Source organism: Triticum urartu, chromosome 3 (assembly GCF_003073215.2).
Source record: "Triticum urartu cultivar G1812 chromosome 3, Tu2.1, whole genome shotgun sequence".
Classification (NCBI taxonomy): Eukaryota; Viridiplantae; Streptophyta; class Magnoliopsida; order Poales; family Poaceae; genus Triticum; species Triticum urartu.
This window is the reverse complement of record NC_053024.1, coordinates 62,476,220-62,496,554: the sequence shown is the minus strand read 5'-3', so window position 1 is coordinate 62,496,554 and position 20,335 is coordinate 62,476,220. Positions and strand designations below refer to the sequence as shown.

Here is a 20,335-nt window from a genome sequence, read left to right as displayed (position 1 = left end):
ATCAATGATCTTTTTGTGTACAATCTGATTTGTTAATATGAGTCCTCACCGGTTTATGCTACACATAGAGTTCAATGAAGACCAAGTGCTTGTGAAAGTTTGAGAAGTAACATATTTAAGGTGGTAGAAACTCTCTTCACGGAGCGAGGTGGGACTACATTTTTGTAGTAAACTTAGCAGTAGGTTATTGTGGAAATGCGCTACTGCTATGATCCGTAGCAGTAGTGCTCTTCGTATTAACGCGCTGCTGCTAGAACTAGCCCCGTGGCGGCGTCGTGGCAATTATAGCAGTAACGCGTCTCAGAGCAGGCGTGATACTGCTACATTTATTTTAGCAGCGAGTTTTGTATGCGCGCGCTACTGCTACATAGCAGCAACGCTTTATTTTAAAGAGTGATGCCGGTAAGATTTTGTGTATAGTCTTTTCCCTAATAGTGTAACTTAATAACCGTATCCCTTCAGGTCATGGTAAAAATAGAATTTTTTTCCCATAACTTGGCGATGAACTTGTGATTTTCTTACATAAATAAAAGGACTGCTTTCGTAGTTGCCATGGCTTTTTTGCCATGTTTATTTTTTCCATGGGGATGTTAATAAGTTGACATGGTGGCCTCGTAGGGACATGAACTTTCCGGAGATGCCGACGCGGGCTGGTGTAGGAGCGGGCGCCTTCCCCCGCGGTTTATCACCGACGAGGATCGTTGTGACAACAGGAGGTGGGAGCGCTGTCTCAGCCTCGCCGAGATGGACAAGGAAGCCATGAAGTTGTGGTGCCAACGCTTCCCACAGGACGTCATTAAAGAGCGCTGGTTCTCGCGCAAAGGAGGACAAAGAAGGACAAGCGTACACGGAAGGCGGCTGCTCAATTCAACATCGACCTAGGAGCAGCCTCGTCCTGGTCGTCCTAGGACTCCAACGACAATCGATACCTTGACGCCTTCATTGAGACATCGGAGGAGGACATCACCGAGGCGGAGTCGAAGTCAGAGAAGGAGGTCGACGAGGAGTAGTTTTTTATCTATCATAGGAGGAGGATATAAACTATCTATGTATCGTTTTTATCTCTTGTTTATTTATCTATGCCTATAGTATCACACGATGCTGAATGTGTATCGGGTCGGAGTAGAAGAAGAAGAAATATAACGCGTCTGCTAGAGCGGCGCGCGCGCAATTTTTTATAGCGGACGTTGGAGCCAGCGCACAGCGGCGCGTAAAAACTGGCTACATAGACGTTGTAAACGCTTTTTTAGCGTGCCAAGCGTTGCGCGCCTTGTTGGAGATGTTTTTACTGTATCTTTGCTTAGTCCTTGGTAATAATATATGGATCTAACTTTCCTCACAAAACAGTAGCATATACTATTTTCTTTGTCTCAAAATAAGTGTCTTAACTTTGTATTAGCTTTGATATAAAATTATACTAAGATTGAGACATTTATTTGGGGACAGAGGGTGTACTTGGAAAGAAGCGGTTGGTTTTCGTTGTTCCATGCCAAAGCATGTATTCCATTTCCACGCTACTCCAATATGAGATGAGTCCATCTTTCTCCGCTTCCGTTCTTCAGTGCAGAAACCGCCTGGGTCAACACCAGATAAGAGGCGTGACATAAGCCAGCGGATCACTCGCCCTCAAGCTCTTCTTAGTTCTTACTGAAGTCCAGTGAAGAGGAGCAGCAGCAGTGGGCATGTCACCGGCGACGGCGAGAGGCGGTGCCCAGGAGGACCAGGCCGGCGAAGCCGGCGTGGACAAGGACGGCGCCGCCGAGGGAGGGAAGGGCACGTGGAGGCACGCGGCGGTCCACGTGGCGACGACGATCGCCACGCCGGCAGCCTACGCTCCCTTGCCCTTTGCCCTCGCATCCTTGGGCTGGCCTCTGGGTAAATTTTCACAAACCGATGTGCTATTAACAATCGCCATACTGTTTATTTACCGTATGGTGTAAATTCTCTGGTTGGTTATTTTTTGATCGGGTGATTAGCGGCTCTGTTTTTCCCACAGGTGTTTGCAGCTTGGTGATAGGGACGCTGGTCACCTGGTGTTCTAGCCTGGCCGTTGCCTCGCTGTGGCAGTGGAACGGGGAGAAGCACACCAGCTACCGGCTGCTCGCACAAAGCATATTTGGTCAGTGCAATTTTCCTTCCAACAAATAGTAGTTCTTACCATCTGACGAATACTGTAACTGCAGAAACCTTTTTTATTGTTGCAAAAGAAAGTTGCTGAGAGAAATGCTCTTTTGATCATTTAACTGCAATTCTCGTCAATGGTGCACTTATGATTCAACATCGACTGTTAAGTGTTAACAGCACAATAGTTGGTGAAAATTTACCTTGAGAGTGACTCTGTACTTTGTTGATCAGGTCCATGGGGCTACTGGTATGTGTCGTTCTTCCAGCAAGTGGCGTCGGTTGGCAACAACATTGCGATCCAGATTGCGGCCGGCAGCAGCCTCAAGGCCGTCTACAAGCACTACTACGCCGCCGACCATGGCGCGATGACGCTGCAGCACCTCATCCTCCTCTTCGGCGCGTTCGAGCTGTTTCTCTCGCAGCTTCCCGACATCCATTCGCTCCGGTGGGTGAATGCTACCTGCACTGCGTCCACCATTGGGTTTGCCGGGACAGCCATCGGTGTCACGATATACGATGGTAAAATTCAGTAAATTTTCATCATAAAGTACTGAAATTGCTGAAGATATGAAACAATCTGACAGCATCCTCTGCTGGCTACCGCACTACCGCAGGATATCGGGTTGACCGAAATGATGTTGGCTACAGCCTGCAAGGAAGCACCGGAACTAAGGTCTTCAGAGGTTTCAATGCACTGGGCACAATAGCCTTCTCATTTGGTGATGCAATGCTGCCAGAAATCCAGGTGCCCACCTGAAAATTCAGTTGATGTATCGATGAATTAAGTGTACAATCAATCATTCCTTGTGTAAAACTGGCTGAAATGCAGAGCACCGTGCGAGAACCGGCGACGACAAACATGTACAAGGGTGTCTCGACGGCGTACACATTGATCGTCGAGTCCTACTGGACACTGGCATTCAGTGGCTATTGGGCATTTGGCTCTGAAGTCCAGCCATACATCTTGTCCTCCCTGACTGTCCCAAGATGGGCAATTGTAATGGCAAACATATTTGCAGTCATTCAGATCACAGGTTGCTTTCAGGTAACTGTAACTTATGGCAAACGTGCTACTTCCATCAGAAGTTTCTTGGCAACCATCCAGTAACTAACTGTACCTCTTCTTCACAAAGATATACTGCAGGCCGACATACGCGCACTTTGAAGAGCGCATTCAGGCGAAGAACACGGCGTACAGAGCATGGCTGTGGCGACTGATGTACACCTCTGCATACATGGCGACGATCACCCTTGTTGCCGCCGCAATGCCATTCTTTGGGGACTTTGTATCAGTTTGTGGAGCGGTTGGGTTCACCCCACTGGACTTTGTGCTGCCTGCATTGGCATTTCTCAAGGCCGGGAAGCTGCCCAAAAACCTGGGCCTGCGGCGTACTGTCAAGGCCCTTTGCTGCTCCGGCGCCGTCTTGTTCTCTGTCATCGGAGTTCTTGCGTGCACTGGCGCCATCAGAGCAATTGCGCTCGATGTCAAGACCTACAAGTTCTTCCATGACATGTGATCATAGTTAAGTTATATCAGGTTGCTCTGTGCATCAGTTCATTTAGATGTAGGTTTGTTTGTGCCAGTGTTAGATGCCAGGTAGTAATATGCAATGTCATATACAATAGTACATGGGGACTCATTTTGTAAGTTGAGTCACATTTTTGAAACATATATAGGATCAGAATCAAAACACAGACATCTCAGACTTCGATGACCACAGAAATCGACTTACAATTCATGAAAAAAGATATCAAGAAAGCAACGAATAAGCATACCACTGTAATAGAAGAACCTAGAGCAAAGCATACATGATGGATGCTGTCATATAAATCATGACATCATACATAACAATAGTGCATTCCCTTCTAAACACAAAGTGTAGGACTAGGACACATTAAATTTCGTCAAGAATTGATTCTCATATTGAACTGAGCATTCTAAGGTCCGACAACCTAGTGGTGTGAAATCTGTCTTCTGCAAACTCCTCTGACAATTTCAGGTCAATGCCTGCAACAGCATTGACACTAAACCTTTTCACCCTGTCACTGAGAAGAACTGTTATTATAGAGTCTGAGATATGGCTGGGTGCACCAGAAACAACCTTGAAGAGGGCCTCTCTTGGCAAAATCGGCTGTGCGGTCGGTACTTACTACCATGCCAAGGTAGTAGATGAGAACTTCATTCATGTAGCCATGTGCATGTTCTGGAGTTTCCTCTGCTGTTCAATTGATGCTGGTCAACAACAGCCTAAATTCATCAATCTTAGAATTGGCCAAGGTTTGTGAGGTGAATGAGGAGAAAGGTTTCATGTGAATTTGTGTCTTACTCATATAAAATTGGGCTGCTGCAAATGGTTTGAAATAAATTAAATTAAATCATACCAGCTGGAAAACATTTTGAAAACTGCCACTTTCCTGGTCCCAAATGTCACTACTGCTAAATTTGGTCTAAATATCATGGTCAAGTGTCGAGACAGACACCTCCCTTTAATATTAGGTAGAGACAGATATTAAGTTAGAGATGTGAAAGTGTCGAGAGAGACACCTCACTTTAATATTAGGTTAGGTAGAGATGTGAAACACATCTTTTACTTTTGTTAGGTATAAATTCAAGTTCTTTACACCCATGTAAATTTTCATAGCAAAAGAGCACTGAAACTTTTTTTTGTGCACAGGGTGCAAAATAACCATCTCCCATGAAAGTTTACAAACGCAAAACAGACAGTGTTCTTTCTGTAATATTTTGACATTCAGAAATTGTTTTCACCCAAGAGTGCACCATTGAATTACTCTGCTACTTCACCACATAACTGAATCTTCTTCGCATTCTAGAAACGCAACTTGTTTCGTCTTACTAATGCTTTTGAGAAACACAACCAGCTTGAAACTGTTGTCAAAATCAAGAAAGATGCCAAAATCAAGAGCGTCTTTAGCTGGCTACGACATCGATTTCAGATTTATTGAAGTAATATACAAGCACAGGTTCCTGAACTAAGACCATCTATGTACAGTAACCATGAGCACTTGCAACAGCAATGGACTCAAATGGATGATTTATTCAGAGAACAGTAACATCTATTCAGAACTTCCACATGACATCATTAAGCTGGATGAGGATCTTGTGGAGACCTGATGTGTCACTGGGGATTTGGTGGGCGGCTATTCGCGGCGGAAACCCTAGAACCCCACTCAAGAAGCTCTTTACTAGTGTCATCCTTGTGCACAATTACCTCTATAAAGCACAGGCTGTCCTTGTTGGGTCCTAGGGATGCCTCGATTGCTTTCTTCAGTTCCTCCTCTGTTCGGACCTACAGACACAAGGGTGAAATGTCATTGCAATGCAGTACTTTTTAAACATTTTGAAATATATTCAGGTGGGGAGTCTTTCCCCCGGCTGGCAGTTTCAAAAAACCTTTCTAAATTTTTTTTAGCCGTATAAGTAAATATAGATTACAAGTGTAACACCAACCTTGGCCGTATAGCACTTGCCCTCGCCATTATGGAATGCTTCCACCACGCCGGTGTAGTTCCAGTTCTTGATGATGTTGTAAGGGCCGTCATGGATCTCCACCTCAATGGTATAACCCCCGTTGTTTATGAGAAAGATGATGTTGTTCTGTTCCCACCGGAGCATCGTCGACACTTCTTGTGCCGTCACCTATATACCAGCTCAATTAAATCTTTCTTAGCCGCATATTTTTATAGAGCTTTACATTTAATAGTATAGGATAGAACGATTGGTGATTCTGATTTTTTTTTATACCTGAAAGCTGCCATCTCCAATGAAGGAAATGACTCGCTTATCCTTAGCAGCCTGGGCATATCCCAGAGTTGCACCCACAGACCAACCAATTGATCCATATTGCATCTGAAATTCATACCTACCAAAAGAAAATGGTGTTTAATTAAACATAAACTGAACAGTATACATCCTACTTACTGACACAAACAAGGCTTGTCAATTGTTACCAATGTAAAATTAGTCTAGACTTCTATCATTCATTTTCGAGATTCTTGCAGGAAACCAGTTGATAATATGGCCTCACTAATCGGTGACACATCACGGGTTATTTTATCAAAGTTCTAACTACTATGGGGCATTTTATCAAATTCTCCCGGATAAATAATCAATTTGCAAAAAGAAAATCAGAACAAAATATCTGGATATAATCCAACTATACCTAAATTAAAAATACTAAAAGAACGGATGTGACCAACAACCAATACAGAAGTTTGAGCTCTGGAACATTTCAGGGGAGCTTACCCACAGCCTTCTGGTAGTTTCAGCTTCTGGCAGTTAAACCATGAGTCCCCGGTCTCTGCTATAACAGCTGAGTTGCCAGACAACATTTTCTGAACATGCTTGAAAAGTACATTCACTCTCAAGGGCTCTCCAGGCGCAGAGGAAAGGGGTTCGCCCTGAGGCACAAAAATCCGACTGTAGTTGTCGTAGGCAGCTGTGTTCTTCTTCAGCCGGGTTCCAAGTGCATGCAGGAAGTCCTTCATCAGAACACACCCAAATGCAGGCCCGTTCCCAATCACCACTCGGTCCGGCTGGACAATGATGGCCTTCTCCTTCTTGAGAAGAAGTGAGTACCCAACCGAGCTGTAGTCGTTAAATATCGGGCCGGCAAACAAATAGGCATCAGCTGACTCCACAATCTCAGCACAGAACGGAGTGCTGACAGCACCCCAGTATGTGCCGATAAATCTAGAATGGTGCTCTGGCACAAGCCCCTTTGCAGAAGGCATCGCTGCAACCGGATAACCGCATGCATCAGCCAGCTCTACGAAGGCCTCGCATGCTTTGGCCACCCTCATCTTTGGTCCGCCAACAAGGACCGGCTTGACTGATTTGTTCAGAAAAGCCGCAGCTGTCTCCACTGCTGCTTCCAAGGTCATCTGGTTTGACAGTCTGACAAATGAACAGTTCATCAACATCAGTAATACCGAGCCAACTGCCATCTCATCGTCATTATGCGCATACAGGGAGCATGCCAACTTACTTTGGGGAGAGAAAGAAAGGGACAGGATGGCGGCTAAAGGTAGGATGCGGGATCGATGGGAGGTTGCAGCTGATGCTGATGTAAACAGGCTTGCTCTCCTTCAGTGCAGTGGAAATGGCAGTGTCAATCTGTTCATGTGCATCCTCCAAGTTGTTCACCACAGCCTGCAATTTATGAAATGAGGTCATATCATAGCAAAAAATAAAATAAAAATCGCCATGCTCATATAGATATCTTGCCTTTTCACTTTTAAATTAAATTCACATTACCAAGCATACATATCATCTGCGGAAGGTGAAGGTTTAGTCTCCTCTTAACCTTCTGTGTAGTCAGACATGTTCATTTAATTTCCCGTATATGAACGCTTTATTTCCTCATTCTGTTAATATACAAATTTATGCGTGTACAGTGAAATCATTCTTGGAGTTTAATTGTCTTACAGAATTATCAATTATCATATTATTCATATACGCCATCCAAACTAACTTAGAAGTACAAAAGTACTCCGTACTCCCTCCGTTCCGAATTACTTGTCACAGGTATGGATGTATCTAGATGTATTTTAGTTCTAGATACATCCATTTCTGCGACGAGTAATTTGGAACGGAGGGAGTAATGGATAATCAAGCGAGAGATACAACTGATGCACCAAGCACTGTAATGGACTAAAAGTTATGCATGAAGTTGTTAAGCATAGTCCAAGTCAGAAGACAGAAGGACTTATCCTTCGAAAATGGGGTACTGTCCCTGTTTCTATATTGGAGAATCCTATTTCTAAACCAATAAGCCAATAAGTGTAACAGGCTAACAGCTACTCCCTCTGTTCCAAATTATAAGGTGTTCTAACTTTTTCCTGAATCGGATGTATATAGACACGTTTTAGTGTGTTCGTTCACTCATTTCAATCCGTATGTTGTTAATATTGAAATATCCAAAACATCTTATAACTCGGAACGGAGGCAGTACTGTATATTGGTCTGGAAAGCCTGTTTTTAGTTTGGAGCAAACAACATGTCCAACAATGAATCCGGTGATCTCCAGTCAAGGATTACATGCACCCCCTAGTAAATAACTCAATATTCAGAGAACAATTTTATCTCAGAAAAAGAGATTTTTCGTAGTTGCAGTATAAACAAAATTATCAATCCCTAAGTTCAAGAAAGCATGAACCGATTCTATCAGTCTCTACAAATTTTAGAATCGTCGTGACAGACAGACAGTGCTAGAACTGCAGCAGAGCCATTCCCTGACAATCAACTAAAACCCAAAACCCAGACTACTGGACATGGAGAACATCTCACAAACTGAACATGTCACAAAGGGAATTGCGAATTAGACTACATATCCAGTCTATCGACCAAACTGAATACAGTATAAAATAAACTTTCCCCTAAAATCTAAGCAGTGCCAAAATCCCTAACAAAATCAGAGCATTTCCTCTTGAGAAATGACAGTAAAACTGAACAACTACGCAAGGAGACGTGCCTGATAGCAGGTGACGTTCTGGAAGCAGCGGAGCTCCTGCGTGAAATCGGGGATGCCGATGGTGTGGTGGAGGATCCGGTTGCTGCCGTAGTCGTTGCTGTTGGGGCCCCCGACGATGCAGATGACGGGGAGGTTCTCGCTGAAGGCTCCGGCGACGGCGTTGATGCAAGGCTGAGCGCGCGACGGCTGACCAGCGCGCCGACCCCGGTCCGTACGCGTAGCCCAGGGTACCTTCGCGGCGTAGGCGGCGGCCTATGCTAACGTGCAGCACGACCCACGACCGCACCCCGCCGCGGACCGGCTGCCTCGCCTCCAGCTCGATCGAGGAGCTCAGGTTGAAGTCCCCCCAGCCGTGAGACCTCTGCACGCGCGCCGAACCTTCGCCGGCGTGCGCATCCAGGTGGGCGCCCACAGCGTGGCCTCCCGCGGCACGGCGGCACGCTGAGGCGGCCCGCCCGCGTCCGCGGGGAAGAATCGGACGCCGAATGTCCATGCGAGCAGGTGAGGCGGCGGTGCGCGGAGGTCCTTCTGCTCGCGGTGGAGATGGGAGTTCGTGCTTCGTGCTTGGAAAAGTCGGCTGCTTGGCGCTCGTGATGTGGGCGTCGGACAGTTGGAGGCTAGTGGCGAGGCGACACGTCGCCGGGCAGCGCAGGCGGGCGGCTTCTAGACGAAGGGAACAAGTGGCGCGTGGCTCCATTTTATTCCTTTCATTCGAGAAAAGGGCAAAGGCCCAACTTTTAGACCATCTTCAACAGCTGCCAAATACGTGGCGCTTAAAAAATGAGTTTACACCGTGTAAGTAGTTTTTTTAAGACGTTAGAAAACGTTTGCTTCAACAAGCAGTGTAAAATATGCAGCGCGCGAGTCTAGCGGTCCCAATCAAGCGGTCCCATCTGCAGCAGCCCAGAGTTTGCAGCGCGCGCGACCGGGCGCACTAAATATATTTCGCGCGATGTCTTTTTAATGCGCGCGCTACATTAGTTATAGCGCGCTCACACTTTTTATGCGGCTGCTGGAGACTTCAAATCAGGTCCGCGCGTGCTAAAAGCAATTTTTATACCGTGCGTCGCTTATATAACGTTTCTGTTGGAGATGCTCTTAGAAATTAAAGAACCAAACCTTCACATCATGGTCACGGCGGCTAAACAATGGACTAATTTATGAAATCACCAGTCAAGCGTTACTCCTTGCAAAAATCACATCTCCGCCTTCTCTGATTTGACAACAAACGACCCATGCATTGCATATGGTTCACTTTTCGCAGCATGAAAGTTTCTCATTTTTTTAGATTTGTTTGTCAAAATGTTTTTATCTTTTGAATCGTCTGTCAAATACCAAACTGCTTGGATTTTTCGTATTGAGATCTTCGAAATTAGATCCCTGACGACCATGAGATGGGAAAAGGTAGGGCGGACCCGCACGACGTTTTCAGGAAGAAAAATGGCATCCTAGGGTGTTGTCGCCGTCGCGGCCGGCATGAACCGACCTGGGAATTATCCCAATTCGGATTCCCACCTCCCGCTCTGTCCCAACCCGGTAACCGGCTAGCAGCATGGCAATGTTCGGTAAGACAGAGTGCACGCAACATGGGTTGGAGGAAGAAGCAGCTCAGCGTCCTTGGCCGCCGGGGTAGCAAGCCGTGGCACCAACCTGCCGGTGAATCGCCGGCCATCCGATCTGATCCCTGGCAGCCCACCCGCCCCACCGCGCCACCGGACAGGGAGGCCATCCCAGGGCCCTCCGCCCCATATCGGGAAGGGTTGCGCCAACCCTGCCGCCAAGGCCATCGCTGGGACGCCGTCTGGCCGCCACACCGTCGTTGTCCGTCAAGGCGCCTGGGTCCAGATCAGCGCTGCCATGATCCTGATCGGGATCACACCCTCGAGATGGGGCGTCCCGCGCCACCCAAAGACCCGAGAAGGGGGGCAGTACCTCTGCCGACGCCGACCACGAGCGGTGGAGGAGGGAGGGAGGGGAAGGCGGGGAGAATTGGCGGATGTGGCTGGGGCCCCTCGGTCGCCGGCATGGGAGGCGACGGAGGGGAGGGGAGGGGCGACGACAAGTGTGTACTCTTATTTTTTTTGCGGGGGTAAAGGGAGTTTATTGCAAAGCTATAGAGTTACAGTCGAGAGGCCACAAGTCCTCGATACAAGGTGGAACCGAGCCAAGCCAAACAGCCGTGGCACGCTTGGTGCGGCTATACTTAGCCAACCGATCGGCAACTCTATTTTAAAGTCTACTAATCTTTTGAGGAAAAAACTCCCTAGTACCTAAAAGTGCTTTGATCTCCAGGACGATCTGTCCATAAGCCGAATGAGTAAGTGCATCATTTGTCAAGCTAGATAATGCTTCAGAGGAGTCCGTTTGAACCACCACTGGTAGGTCAGAATGTTGTAGTGCTAGGGCCATACCTGTTGGGGAACGTTGCAGAAAACAAAAAAAATTCCTACGTTTTCACCAAGATCCATCTATGAGTTCATCTAGCAACGAGTGATCGGATGCATCTACATACCTTTGTAGATCGCGAGCGGAAGCGTTCAAAGAACGGGGATGAGGGAGTCGTACTCGTCGTGATCCAAATCACCGGAGATCCTAGCGCCGAACGGACGGCACCTCCGCGTTCAACACACGTACGGTCAGCGTGACGTCTCCTCCTTCTTGATCCAGCAAGGGGGAAGGAGAGGTTGATGAAGATCCAGCAGCACGACGGCGATGGTGGTGGATGCAGCAGTCACCGCAGCAGGGCTTCGCCGAGCTTCTGCAGAGGGAGAGGTGTAGCAGGGGAGAGGGAGGCTCCAAGACTTCAGGGTGCGGCTGCCCTCCCTCCCTCCTTTATATAGGCCCCCTAGGGGGGTGCGCCGGCCCTAGGAGATGGGATCTCCTAGGGGGGGCGGCGGCCAAGGGGGAGGAGTGCCCCCCAAGGCAAGTGGAGGCGCCCCCTCCCCTAGGGTTCCCAACCCTAGGCGCATGGGGGGGCCCAAGGGGGGGGGGGCGCACCAGCCCACTATGGGCTGGTTACCTCCCCACTTCAGCCCATGGGGCCCTCCGGGATGGGTGGCCCCACCCGGTGGACCCCCAGGACCCTTCCGGTGGTCCCAGTTCAATACCGTTGACCCCCGAAACTCTCCCGATGGCCGAAACTGCACTTCCTATATATAATTCTTCACCTCCGAACCATTCCGGAACTCCTCGTGACGTCCGGGATCTCATCCGGGACTCCGAACAACTTTTGGGTTACTGCATACTCATATATCTACAACCCTAGCGTCACCGAACCTTAAGTGTGTAGACCCTACGGGTTCGGGAGACATGTAGACATGACCGAGACGACTCTCCGGTCAATAACCAACAGCGGGATCTGGATACCCATGTTGGCTCCCACATGCTCCTCGATGATCTCATCGGATGAACCACGATGTCGAGGATTCAAGCAACCTCGTATACAATTCCCTTTGTTAATCGGTACATTACTTGCCCGAGATTCGATCGTCGGTATCCCAATACCTCGTTCAATCTCGTTACCGGCAAGTCACTTTACTCGTACGGTAATGCATGATCCCGTGACCAGACACTTGTTCACTTTAAGCTCATTATGATGATGCATTACCGAGTGGGCCCAGAGATACCTCTCCGTCATATGGAGTGACAAATCCCAGTCTTGATCCGTGTCAACCCAACAGACACTTTCGGAGATACCCGTAGTATACTTTTATAGTCACCCAGTTACGTTGTGACGTTTGGTACACCCAAAGCACTCCTACGGTATCCGGGAGTTACACGATCTCATGGTCTAAGGAAAAGATACTTGACATTGGAAAAACTCTAGCAAATGAACTATACGATCTTGTGCTATGTTTAGGATTGGGTCTTGTCCATCACATCATTCTCCTAATGATGTGATCTTGTTATCAATGACATCCAATGTCCATAGTCAGGAAACCATGACTATCTGTTGATCAACAAGCTAGTCAACTAGAGGCTTACTAGGGACATGTTGGTGTCTATGCATTCACACATGTATTACGATTTCCGGATAACACAATTATAGCATGAATAAAAGACAATTATCATGAACAAGGAAATATAATAATAATCCTTTTATTATTGCCTCTAGGGCATATTTCCAACAATACCCTGCATGATCGCATGCAATTCTGCCTCAAGTGGGTCATTGCAGTAGAAGATGAAGCGGTAGGCTGCCATTAGGACCTCTCCTTTGTCGTTCCGAAGCACCATATCGACGGCTGCAGAGCCATCCGCCTGTAGGAACGAACCATCAACTGACAGCGCCACCCTGCCAAGTAGCGGTGTCGGCCAGGGAGCCGCCATGGCCTTGACTCCTTGGGCTGGCAATGACACCGCCAAGGTTGACATTTTCCCTTTAATAATTTCCTCCATAGTGTAACACGCAGCGAGCTTAATGGACTTGTAGTAACTGTCCAAAAATTCGACGGTGGCTGGGACAGGAGGTACCTCCTTTCCATGGGTCAAGTCATTGCAGAGTTGCCAAATCCGCCAAATGAACATAATCAACATATCTTGGACGTCGATCGAACACTTTGCCAGCAAAGAAGTTAGCCATTCCTTCCCATCATGGATAAGGAGATCATCGCCAGGAAGTGGCCAACGGCGACGCATATTTATCCAGAGCGTTCTTGCATGTGAACAAGTTATCAAAGCATGAAATGAGTCCTCCTACTCCACCCCACATAGCTGACAGGTTGAGCGTGTCGCCAAGTGTCTGAAGGCCTTATAACTCTGTGTTGCCATAGTTCCTGTCACACATCTCCATGCATTGATCTTCATTTTTTGAGGTACCCCGGACTTCCAAATGTAGTTCCACCCTGCTTGGTTCCCCTCCGGGGCAGTACTCGACGCACCATTAGTAGTGAGAACATTATGATCATGTGTAGCCAACTTGTAGGCACTTCTCACCGTGAACCCACCACTTTTTTCCGGATACCAGGCCAAGAAATCATCTCTTTGGCGAGGCGAAGTTCTGATTTTCAGGATGTGATCAACATCCATCGGCCAAAAAAACTCCCTCAACCGGTCGTGATTCCATGCTCCATTACCATCCAAAAAGTCAGAGACCCTGTTGAAGCGTCAGTTTCCCTTCGGAGTGATCGGACAGAAGGAATAAGGCCGAGGCAGCCAAGGGTCTCGCCAAGTACGAATCTTCAAGCCATTACCAACTCGCCAAATGACGCCCTTCTTGACCAACTCTAGGCCATGCAGGATTCCTTTCCACACCTCGGATCCGGAGCCCGGGAACACCGTATCCAAAAGTTGACCAGAAGGATAGTATTTTGCCTTCAGCAGACGCGCACATAGGCTATCCGGCCTATCCAAGAGCCTCCAGGCCTGTTTAGCTAGCAGCACCTGATTAAACGCCCTCATGTCCCTAAAACCCATGCCTCCCATGGCTTTAGGCAATCGCAGTTTATCCCAGCTCATCCAGGCCATCTTCTTCTTTCCGTTCTCCACCCCCACCAATACTGGCGTATAATCCTTGTTAGACCATCACAGACCGAAGCCGAGATTTTGAAAACACTCATAACATATGCTGGTATGGCATGTGCCACTAATTTAATAAGTATCTCCTTATTCCTCGACGACATGTACTGCTCACTCCAATCCATAAGAACTTTCCTCAAACACTCTTGGAGAGTCTCAAAGTTTCCCTTATGCATCCTCCCCTCCGGAACCGGCAAGCCCAAGTGCTTTGGCTCGAACGCTTCCTGGGTGATATCCAGCGTGTTTTTTACCTCTTGAACCACGTCAGGTTGACATTGGTTTGAGAAAGGAATGGAACACTTCAACGGGTTTATAAGTTATCCAGTCGCTGTCGTAAATGTGTTCAACACCCCGTTCACTAGCAATGCCTGCTGATTTGTTGCATGAAAAAATAGGAGTGAATCATCCGCAAATAAGAGGTGTGTAACCTCCGGAGCACCTCTACTTATCTTGACTCCACTAAGACCATCTTCCCTTGCAGCCTTTTCAATCAACGCAGAAAAAGCATCAGCTACAAATAAGAAGAGGAATGGAGACAGTGGGTCACCTTGACGGAGTCCCCTCGAAGCAGAGAAGGACTCCAACATCTTCCCATTAAATTTTACCGAGTACTTCACCGACGAGACACAAGCCATAACACGAGCAATCCAGATGGGCGAGAAGCCCCATTTAGCTAAGGCCTTTTCCAAAAATAACCAATCCACCCCATCGTAGGCTTTAGAGAGATCAAGCTTGTAAGCACATAGGCCAGTTGCATTGTTTCTTACCGACTGAATATGGTGGATGCATTCGAACGCAATTATAGAGTTATCAGAGATCAGCCTCCCCGGGATGAAGGCGCTCTGATTTTAAAAAATGAGGTCAGTCAGAATGGGCCGCAGTCGGTTGACCATGCATTTTGAGATGATCTTGTATATAACGTTGCACAAGCTTATTGGCCTATAATCTTTCAGGTCCTTCAGATGAGGAACCTTGGGAATGAGCACAATAGCCGTGTCATTAACTCCATCTGGCATAACCCCAAACGCAAAGAACTCATGGACCGCAACAACAATCTCAGTTTTAAGCAAAGCCTAATTCCGTTGAAAGAACCTAGCAGGTAACCCATCACATCCCGCTGCTTTCAGTGGCCCAATTTGAAATAAAGCATTAGAGATCTCCTCATCTGAGTAAGGCCTGCATAACGAAACATTCATCTCCTCTGTAACTTTTGGGACAATGCAGTCCAACACCGCGTCTGAAGATGGGGTTGGATCTTTTGTGAAGATTTCCTTGAAGTAGGAATGAGCCATTCTCTCCATATCAGATGGAACACTACACCACGTTCCATCTTGTTTCCGTAGGCGTTGTATAAGGTTCCTACAGGCCTGCCAAACCGCTCTCCGGTGCAAATATTTGGTGTTGCGCTCACCTTCCTTTAGCCAGGTGATGCGTGAACGCTGGAGCCATAGCATCTCCTCCCTGTATAAAAGCTCGTCGAGCTGGTTCATTTTCTCCCGGACTTGAGCATGATCCGCTCCAGCCAGCTGCAGGTCTGTCAGTTGCGAGCGGAGCCTCTCAATAGCTTTCAACATGTTGCCAAACTGCCTTTTACTCCATTCTTTCAAATCCTTTAGGACCTCTCGCAGGGACCTGGCCACCGATCCCATGCCGCCAGGGGATTTGTGTTTATTCCATGCTTCATCAATCACGTTGGGAAGGGCAATGTCACGTTCCCACATGATTTCATAACGCAAGCAGGGAGGCTGACACTGCTGGTCTTGCATCCCCTCCAAATGTATCAACACAGGGCAATGATCCGAACATGAGGTGGCCAAGTGTACCACCCTCACAAACGGAAACGTCTCCCGCCAAGCTTCGTCAGCACAAGCACGGTCCAAACGGACATGAACATTGCGGTCTGAATCCTGGCCATTGTTATATGTGAACGGAAAACCCGAGAAACCCAGGTCCTCGAGCTCGCACATCTCCAAACAATCTCTGAAGGCCACCATCTGAGCCTTCGAGCGTTCGGTCCTTGACAAATGCTCATGTTGCCACAAAGCTTCATTGAAGTCGCCACACACCATCCACGGCTCACGCGAATGAGCTCGTAGCCTGCAAAGGTGCTCCCACATGCGATGAAGATTTTCCACCCGAGGCTCTCCATAGACAAAGGTGCACCGCCAAGATGTGCCCGACCCTCCATCAACCACACTGACATCAATAAAACGATTGTAGTAATCAATCACCGTGACAGAGAGGGACTCATCCCAGAAAAGTGCTAAGCCCCCACTCCTCCCGTCACTACTCACTCCATGAAAACCTTTCAGACTGAGTCTCCATCACAACTTCTCTATTTTCACAGTCGCTTGCCTAGTTTCACACAGGAAGACTGATACATCTCCAACACATTAATTTTTGATTGTTCCATGCTATATTATATTCTGTTTTGGACATTATTGGGCTTTATTATACACTTTTATATTATTTTTGGGACTAACCTATTAACCGGAGGCCCAGCCCAGAATTGATGTTCTTGCGTATTTCAGAGTTTAGCAGAAAAAGAATATCAAACGGAGTCCAAACGGAATGAAACCTTCGGGAACATGATTTTTGGAACGAACGTGATCCAGAGGACTTGGACCCTACGTCAAGAAAGCAATCAGGAAGGCACGAGGTAGGGGGGCGCGCCTACCCACACAGGCGCGCCCTCCACCATCGTGGGGCCCACGTTGCTCCACCAACGTACTTCTTCCTCCTATATATACCTACGTACCCCCAAACTACCAGATACGGAGCCAAAACCCTAATTCCACCGCCACAACTTTGTACCCGTGAGAAGGCATCTTGGGGCCTTTTTCGGAGCTCCACCGGAGGGGGCATCGATCACGGAGGGCTTCTACATCAACACCATAGCCTCTCCGATGATGTGTGAGTAGTTTACCTCAGACCTTCGGGTCCATAGTTATTAGCTAGATGGCTTCTTCTCTCTTTTCGGGTCTCAATACAATGTTCTTCCCCTCTATTGTGGAGATCTATTCGATGTAATCTTCTTTTGCGGTGTGTTTGTTGAGACCGATGAATTGTGGGTTTATGATCAAATTTATCTATGAACAATATTTGAATCTTCTCTGAATTCTTTTATGTATGATTGTTTATCTTTGCAAGTCTCTTCGAATTATCAGTTTGGTTTGGCCTACTAGATTGATCTTTCTTGCAATGGGAGAAGTGCTTAGCTTTGGGTTCAATCTTGCGGTGTCATTTCCCAGTGACAGTAGGGGCAGCAAGGCACGTATTGTATTGTTGCCATCAAGGATAACAAGATGGGGTTTATATCATATTGCATGAGTTTATCCCTCTACATCATGTCATCTTACTTAAAGCGTTACTCTATTCTTTTGAACTTAATACTCTAGATGCATGTTGGATAGCGGGCGATATGTGGAGTAATAGTAGTAGATGCAGGCAGGAGTCGGTCTACTTTTCTCGGACATGATGCCTATATACATGATCATACCTAGATATTCTCATAATTATGCTCAATTCTGTCAATTGCTCAACAATAATTTGTTTACCCACCGTAATACTTATGCTCTCGAGAGAAGCCACTAGTGAAATCTATGGCCCCCGGGTCTATTTTCCATCATATTGATTATTGATAAAAGGGAAGAAACTCCTAAAGGTGATAGATGTCTCATTAAAGAACTACCTACCAAAGATGGCAATACCTAGATCTATCCTTGCTTTTTATGCCTAGCTAGGGGCGTTAAACGATAGCGCTTGTTGGGAGGCAACCCAATTTTATTTTTATTCCTTGATTTTTGATCCTGTTTAGTAATAAATAATTTATCTAGCCTCTGTTTTGGTTGTGTTTTTTGTGTTTAATTAGTGTTTGTGCCAAGTAGAACCGTTGGGAAGACTTGGGGAAAGTCTTGTTAATCTTGCTGTAAAAAACAGAAACTTTAGCGCTCACGAGAACTGCTGCCATTTTTATTTTTAAAGTGCTATTTAGTTAATTATTTTTGCAGATGATTAATAGATAAATTCCTCACGTCCAGCAATTTATTTTAGAATTTTTTGGGTTCCAGATTTTGCGTTAGCTACAGATTACTACAGACTGTTCTGTTTTTGACAGATTCTGTTTTTCGTGTGTTGTTTGCTTATTTTGATGAATCTATGGCTAGTAAAATAGTTTATAAACCATAGAGAAGTTGGAATACAGTAGGTTTAACACCAATATAAATAAAGAATGATTTCATTACAGTACCTTGAAGTGGTGCTTTGTTTTCTTTCGCTAACGGAGCTCACGAGATTTTCTATTTTGAGTTTTGTGTTGTGAAGTTTTCAAGTTTTGGGTTAAGTTTTGATGGAGTATGGAACAAGGAGTGGCAAGAGCCTAAGATTGGGGATGCCCATGGCACCCCAAGGTAAAATTCAAGGACACCGAAAAGCCTAAGCTTGGGGATGCCCCGGAAGGCATCCCCTCTTTCGTCTTCGTCTATCGGTAACTTTACTTGGAGCTATATTTTTATTCACCACATGATATGTGTATTGATTGGAGTGTCTTGTATGATTTGAGTCTTTGATTTTTAGTTTACCACAATCATCCTTGCTGTACACACCTTTTGAGGGAGACTCACTGCTACCTCTTGAGCACTTGCATTGGTTTTCCCTTGAAGAGGAAAGGGTGGTGCAGCAAAGTACCGTAAGTATTTCCCTCAGTTTTTGAGAACCAAGGTATCAATCTAGTAGGAGGTCATGCACGAGTCCCTCGCACCTACGCAAACAAATAAATCCTCGCAACCAATGCGATAAGGGGTTGTCAATCCCTACACGGCCACATACGAGAGTGAGATCTGATAGATATGATAAGATAATTTTTTTGGTATTTTTATGATAAAGATGCAAAGTAAAATAAAAGGCAAAGTAAATAAATAAGTATTGGAAGATTAATATGATAGAAGATAGACCCGGGGGCCATAGGTTTCACTAGTGGCTTCTCTCGAGAGCATAAGTATTCACGGTGGGTAAACAAATTACTGAGCAATTGACAGAACTGAGCATAGTTATGAGAATATCTAGGTATGATCATGTATATAGGCATCACGTCCGAGACAAGTAGACCGACTCCTGCCTGCATCTACTACTATTACTCCACACATCGACCGCTATCCAGCATGCATCTAGAGTATTAAGTTCAAGAGAACAGAGTAACGCTTTAAGCAAGATGGCATGATGTAGAGGGATAAACTCATGCAATATGATGAAAACCCCATCTTCTTATCCTCGATGGCAACAATACAATACGTGCCTTGCTGCCCCTACTATCGCTGGGAAAGGACACCGCAAGATTGAACCCAAAGCTATGTTGGAAATATGCCCTAGAGGCAATAATAAAATGGTTATTATTATATTTCCTTGTTCATGATAATTGTCTATTGTTCATGCTATAATTGTGTTATCCGGAAATCGTAATACATGTGTGAATACATAGACCACAACATGTCCCTAGTGAGCCTCTAGTTGACTAGCTCGTTGATCAATAGATGGTTACGGTTTCCTAACCCTGGACATAGGATGTCATTGATAACGGGATCACATCATTAGGATAATGATGTGATGGACAAGATCCAATCCTAAGCATAGCACAAGATCGTGTAGTTCGTCTGCTAAAGCTTTTCTAATGTTGAGTATTCTTTCCTTAGACCATGAGATTGTGCAACTCCCGGATACCGTAAGGGTACTTTGGGTGTGCCAAACGTCACAACGTAACTGGGTGGCTATAAAGGTACACTACGGGTATCCCCGAAAGTATTTGTTGGGTTGGCACGAATCGATACTGGGATTTGTCACTCCGTATGACGGAGAGGTATCTCTGGGCCCACTCGGTAGTACATCATCATAATGAGCTCAATGTGATCAAGCAGTTGTTCACGGGATGATGTGTTACGGGAACGAGTAAAGAGACTTGCCGTAACGATATTGAACAAGGTATCGGTATATCGACGATCGAATCCCGGGCAAGTATCGTACCGATAGACAAAGGGAATTGTATACGGGATTGATTGAATCCTCGACATCGTGGTTCATCCGATGAGATTATCGTGGAGCATGTGGGAGCCAACATGGGTATCCCGATCCCGCTGTTGGTTATTGACCGGAGAGTTGTCTCGATCATGTCTACATGTCTCCCGAACCCGTAGGGTCTACACACTTAAGGT

General features: G+C 46.5%; 2 protein-coding genes across 2 annotated transcripts; one reads left to right on the top strand and one right to left on the bottom strand.

The window, feature by feature from the left end:
* Nucleotides 1-1,457: 1,457 nt before the first annotated feature.
* LOC125542879 (GABA transporter 1-like) lies at nt 1,458-4,906 on the top strand. Its single transcript, XM_048706102.1, has 6 exons — nt 1,458-1,875; nt 1,997-2,119; nt 2,356-2,643; nt 2,739-2,869; nt 2,954-3,169; nt 3,258-4,906. Exons 1-6 carry the CDS (start codon nt 1,683-1,685, stop codon nt 3,639-3,641), a joined length of 1,335 nt encoding a protein of 444 aa, XP_048562059.1. The 5' UTR covers nt 1,458-1,682; the 3' UTR covers nt 3,642-4,906.
* A 146-nt stretch (nt 4,907-5,052) lies between these two features.
* On the bottom strand, nt 5,053-15,781 carry LOC125546664 (pyruvate decarboxylase 2-like). Its single transcript, XM_048710837.1, has 11 exons — nt 15,544-15,781; nt 15,053-15,141; nt 14,738-14,974; nt 14,561-14,614; nt 8,994-9,143; nt 8,616-8,801; nt 7,131-7,294; nt 6,389-7,039; nt 5,888-6,005; nt 5,594-5,782; nt 5,053-5,432 (listed from the first exon to the last, which is right to left on the bottom strand). Exons 1-11 carry the CDS (start codon nt 15,779-15,781, stop codon nt 5,262-5,264), a joined length of 2,247 nt encoding a protein of 748 aa, XP_048566794.1. The 3' UTR covers nt 5,053-5,261.
* Nucleotides 15,782-20,335: the final 4,554 nt, after the last annotated feature.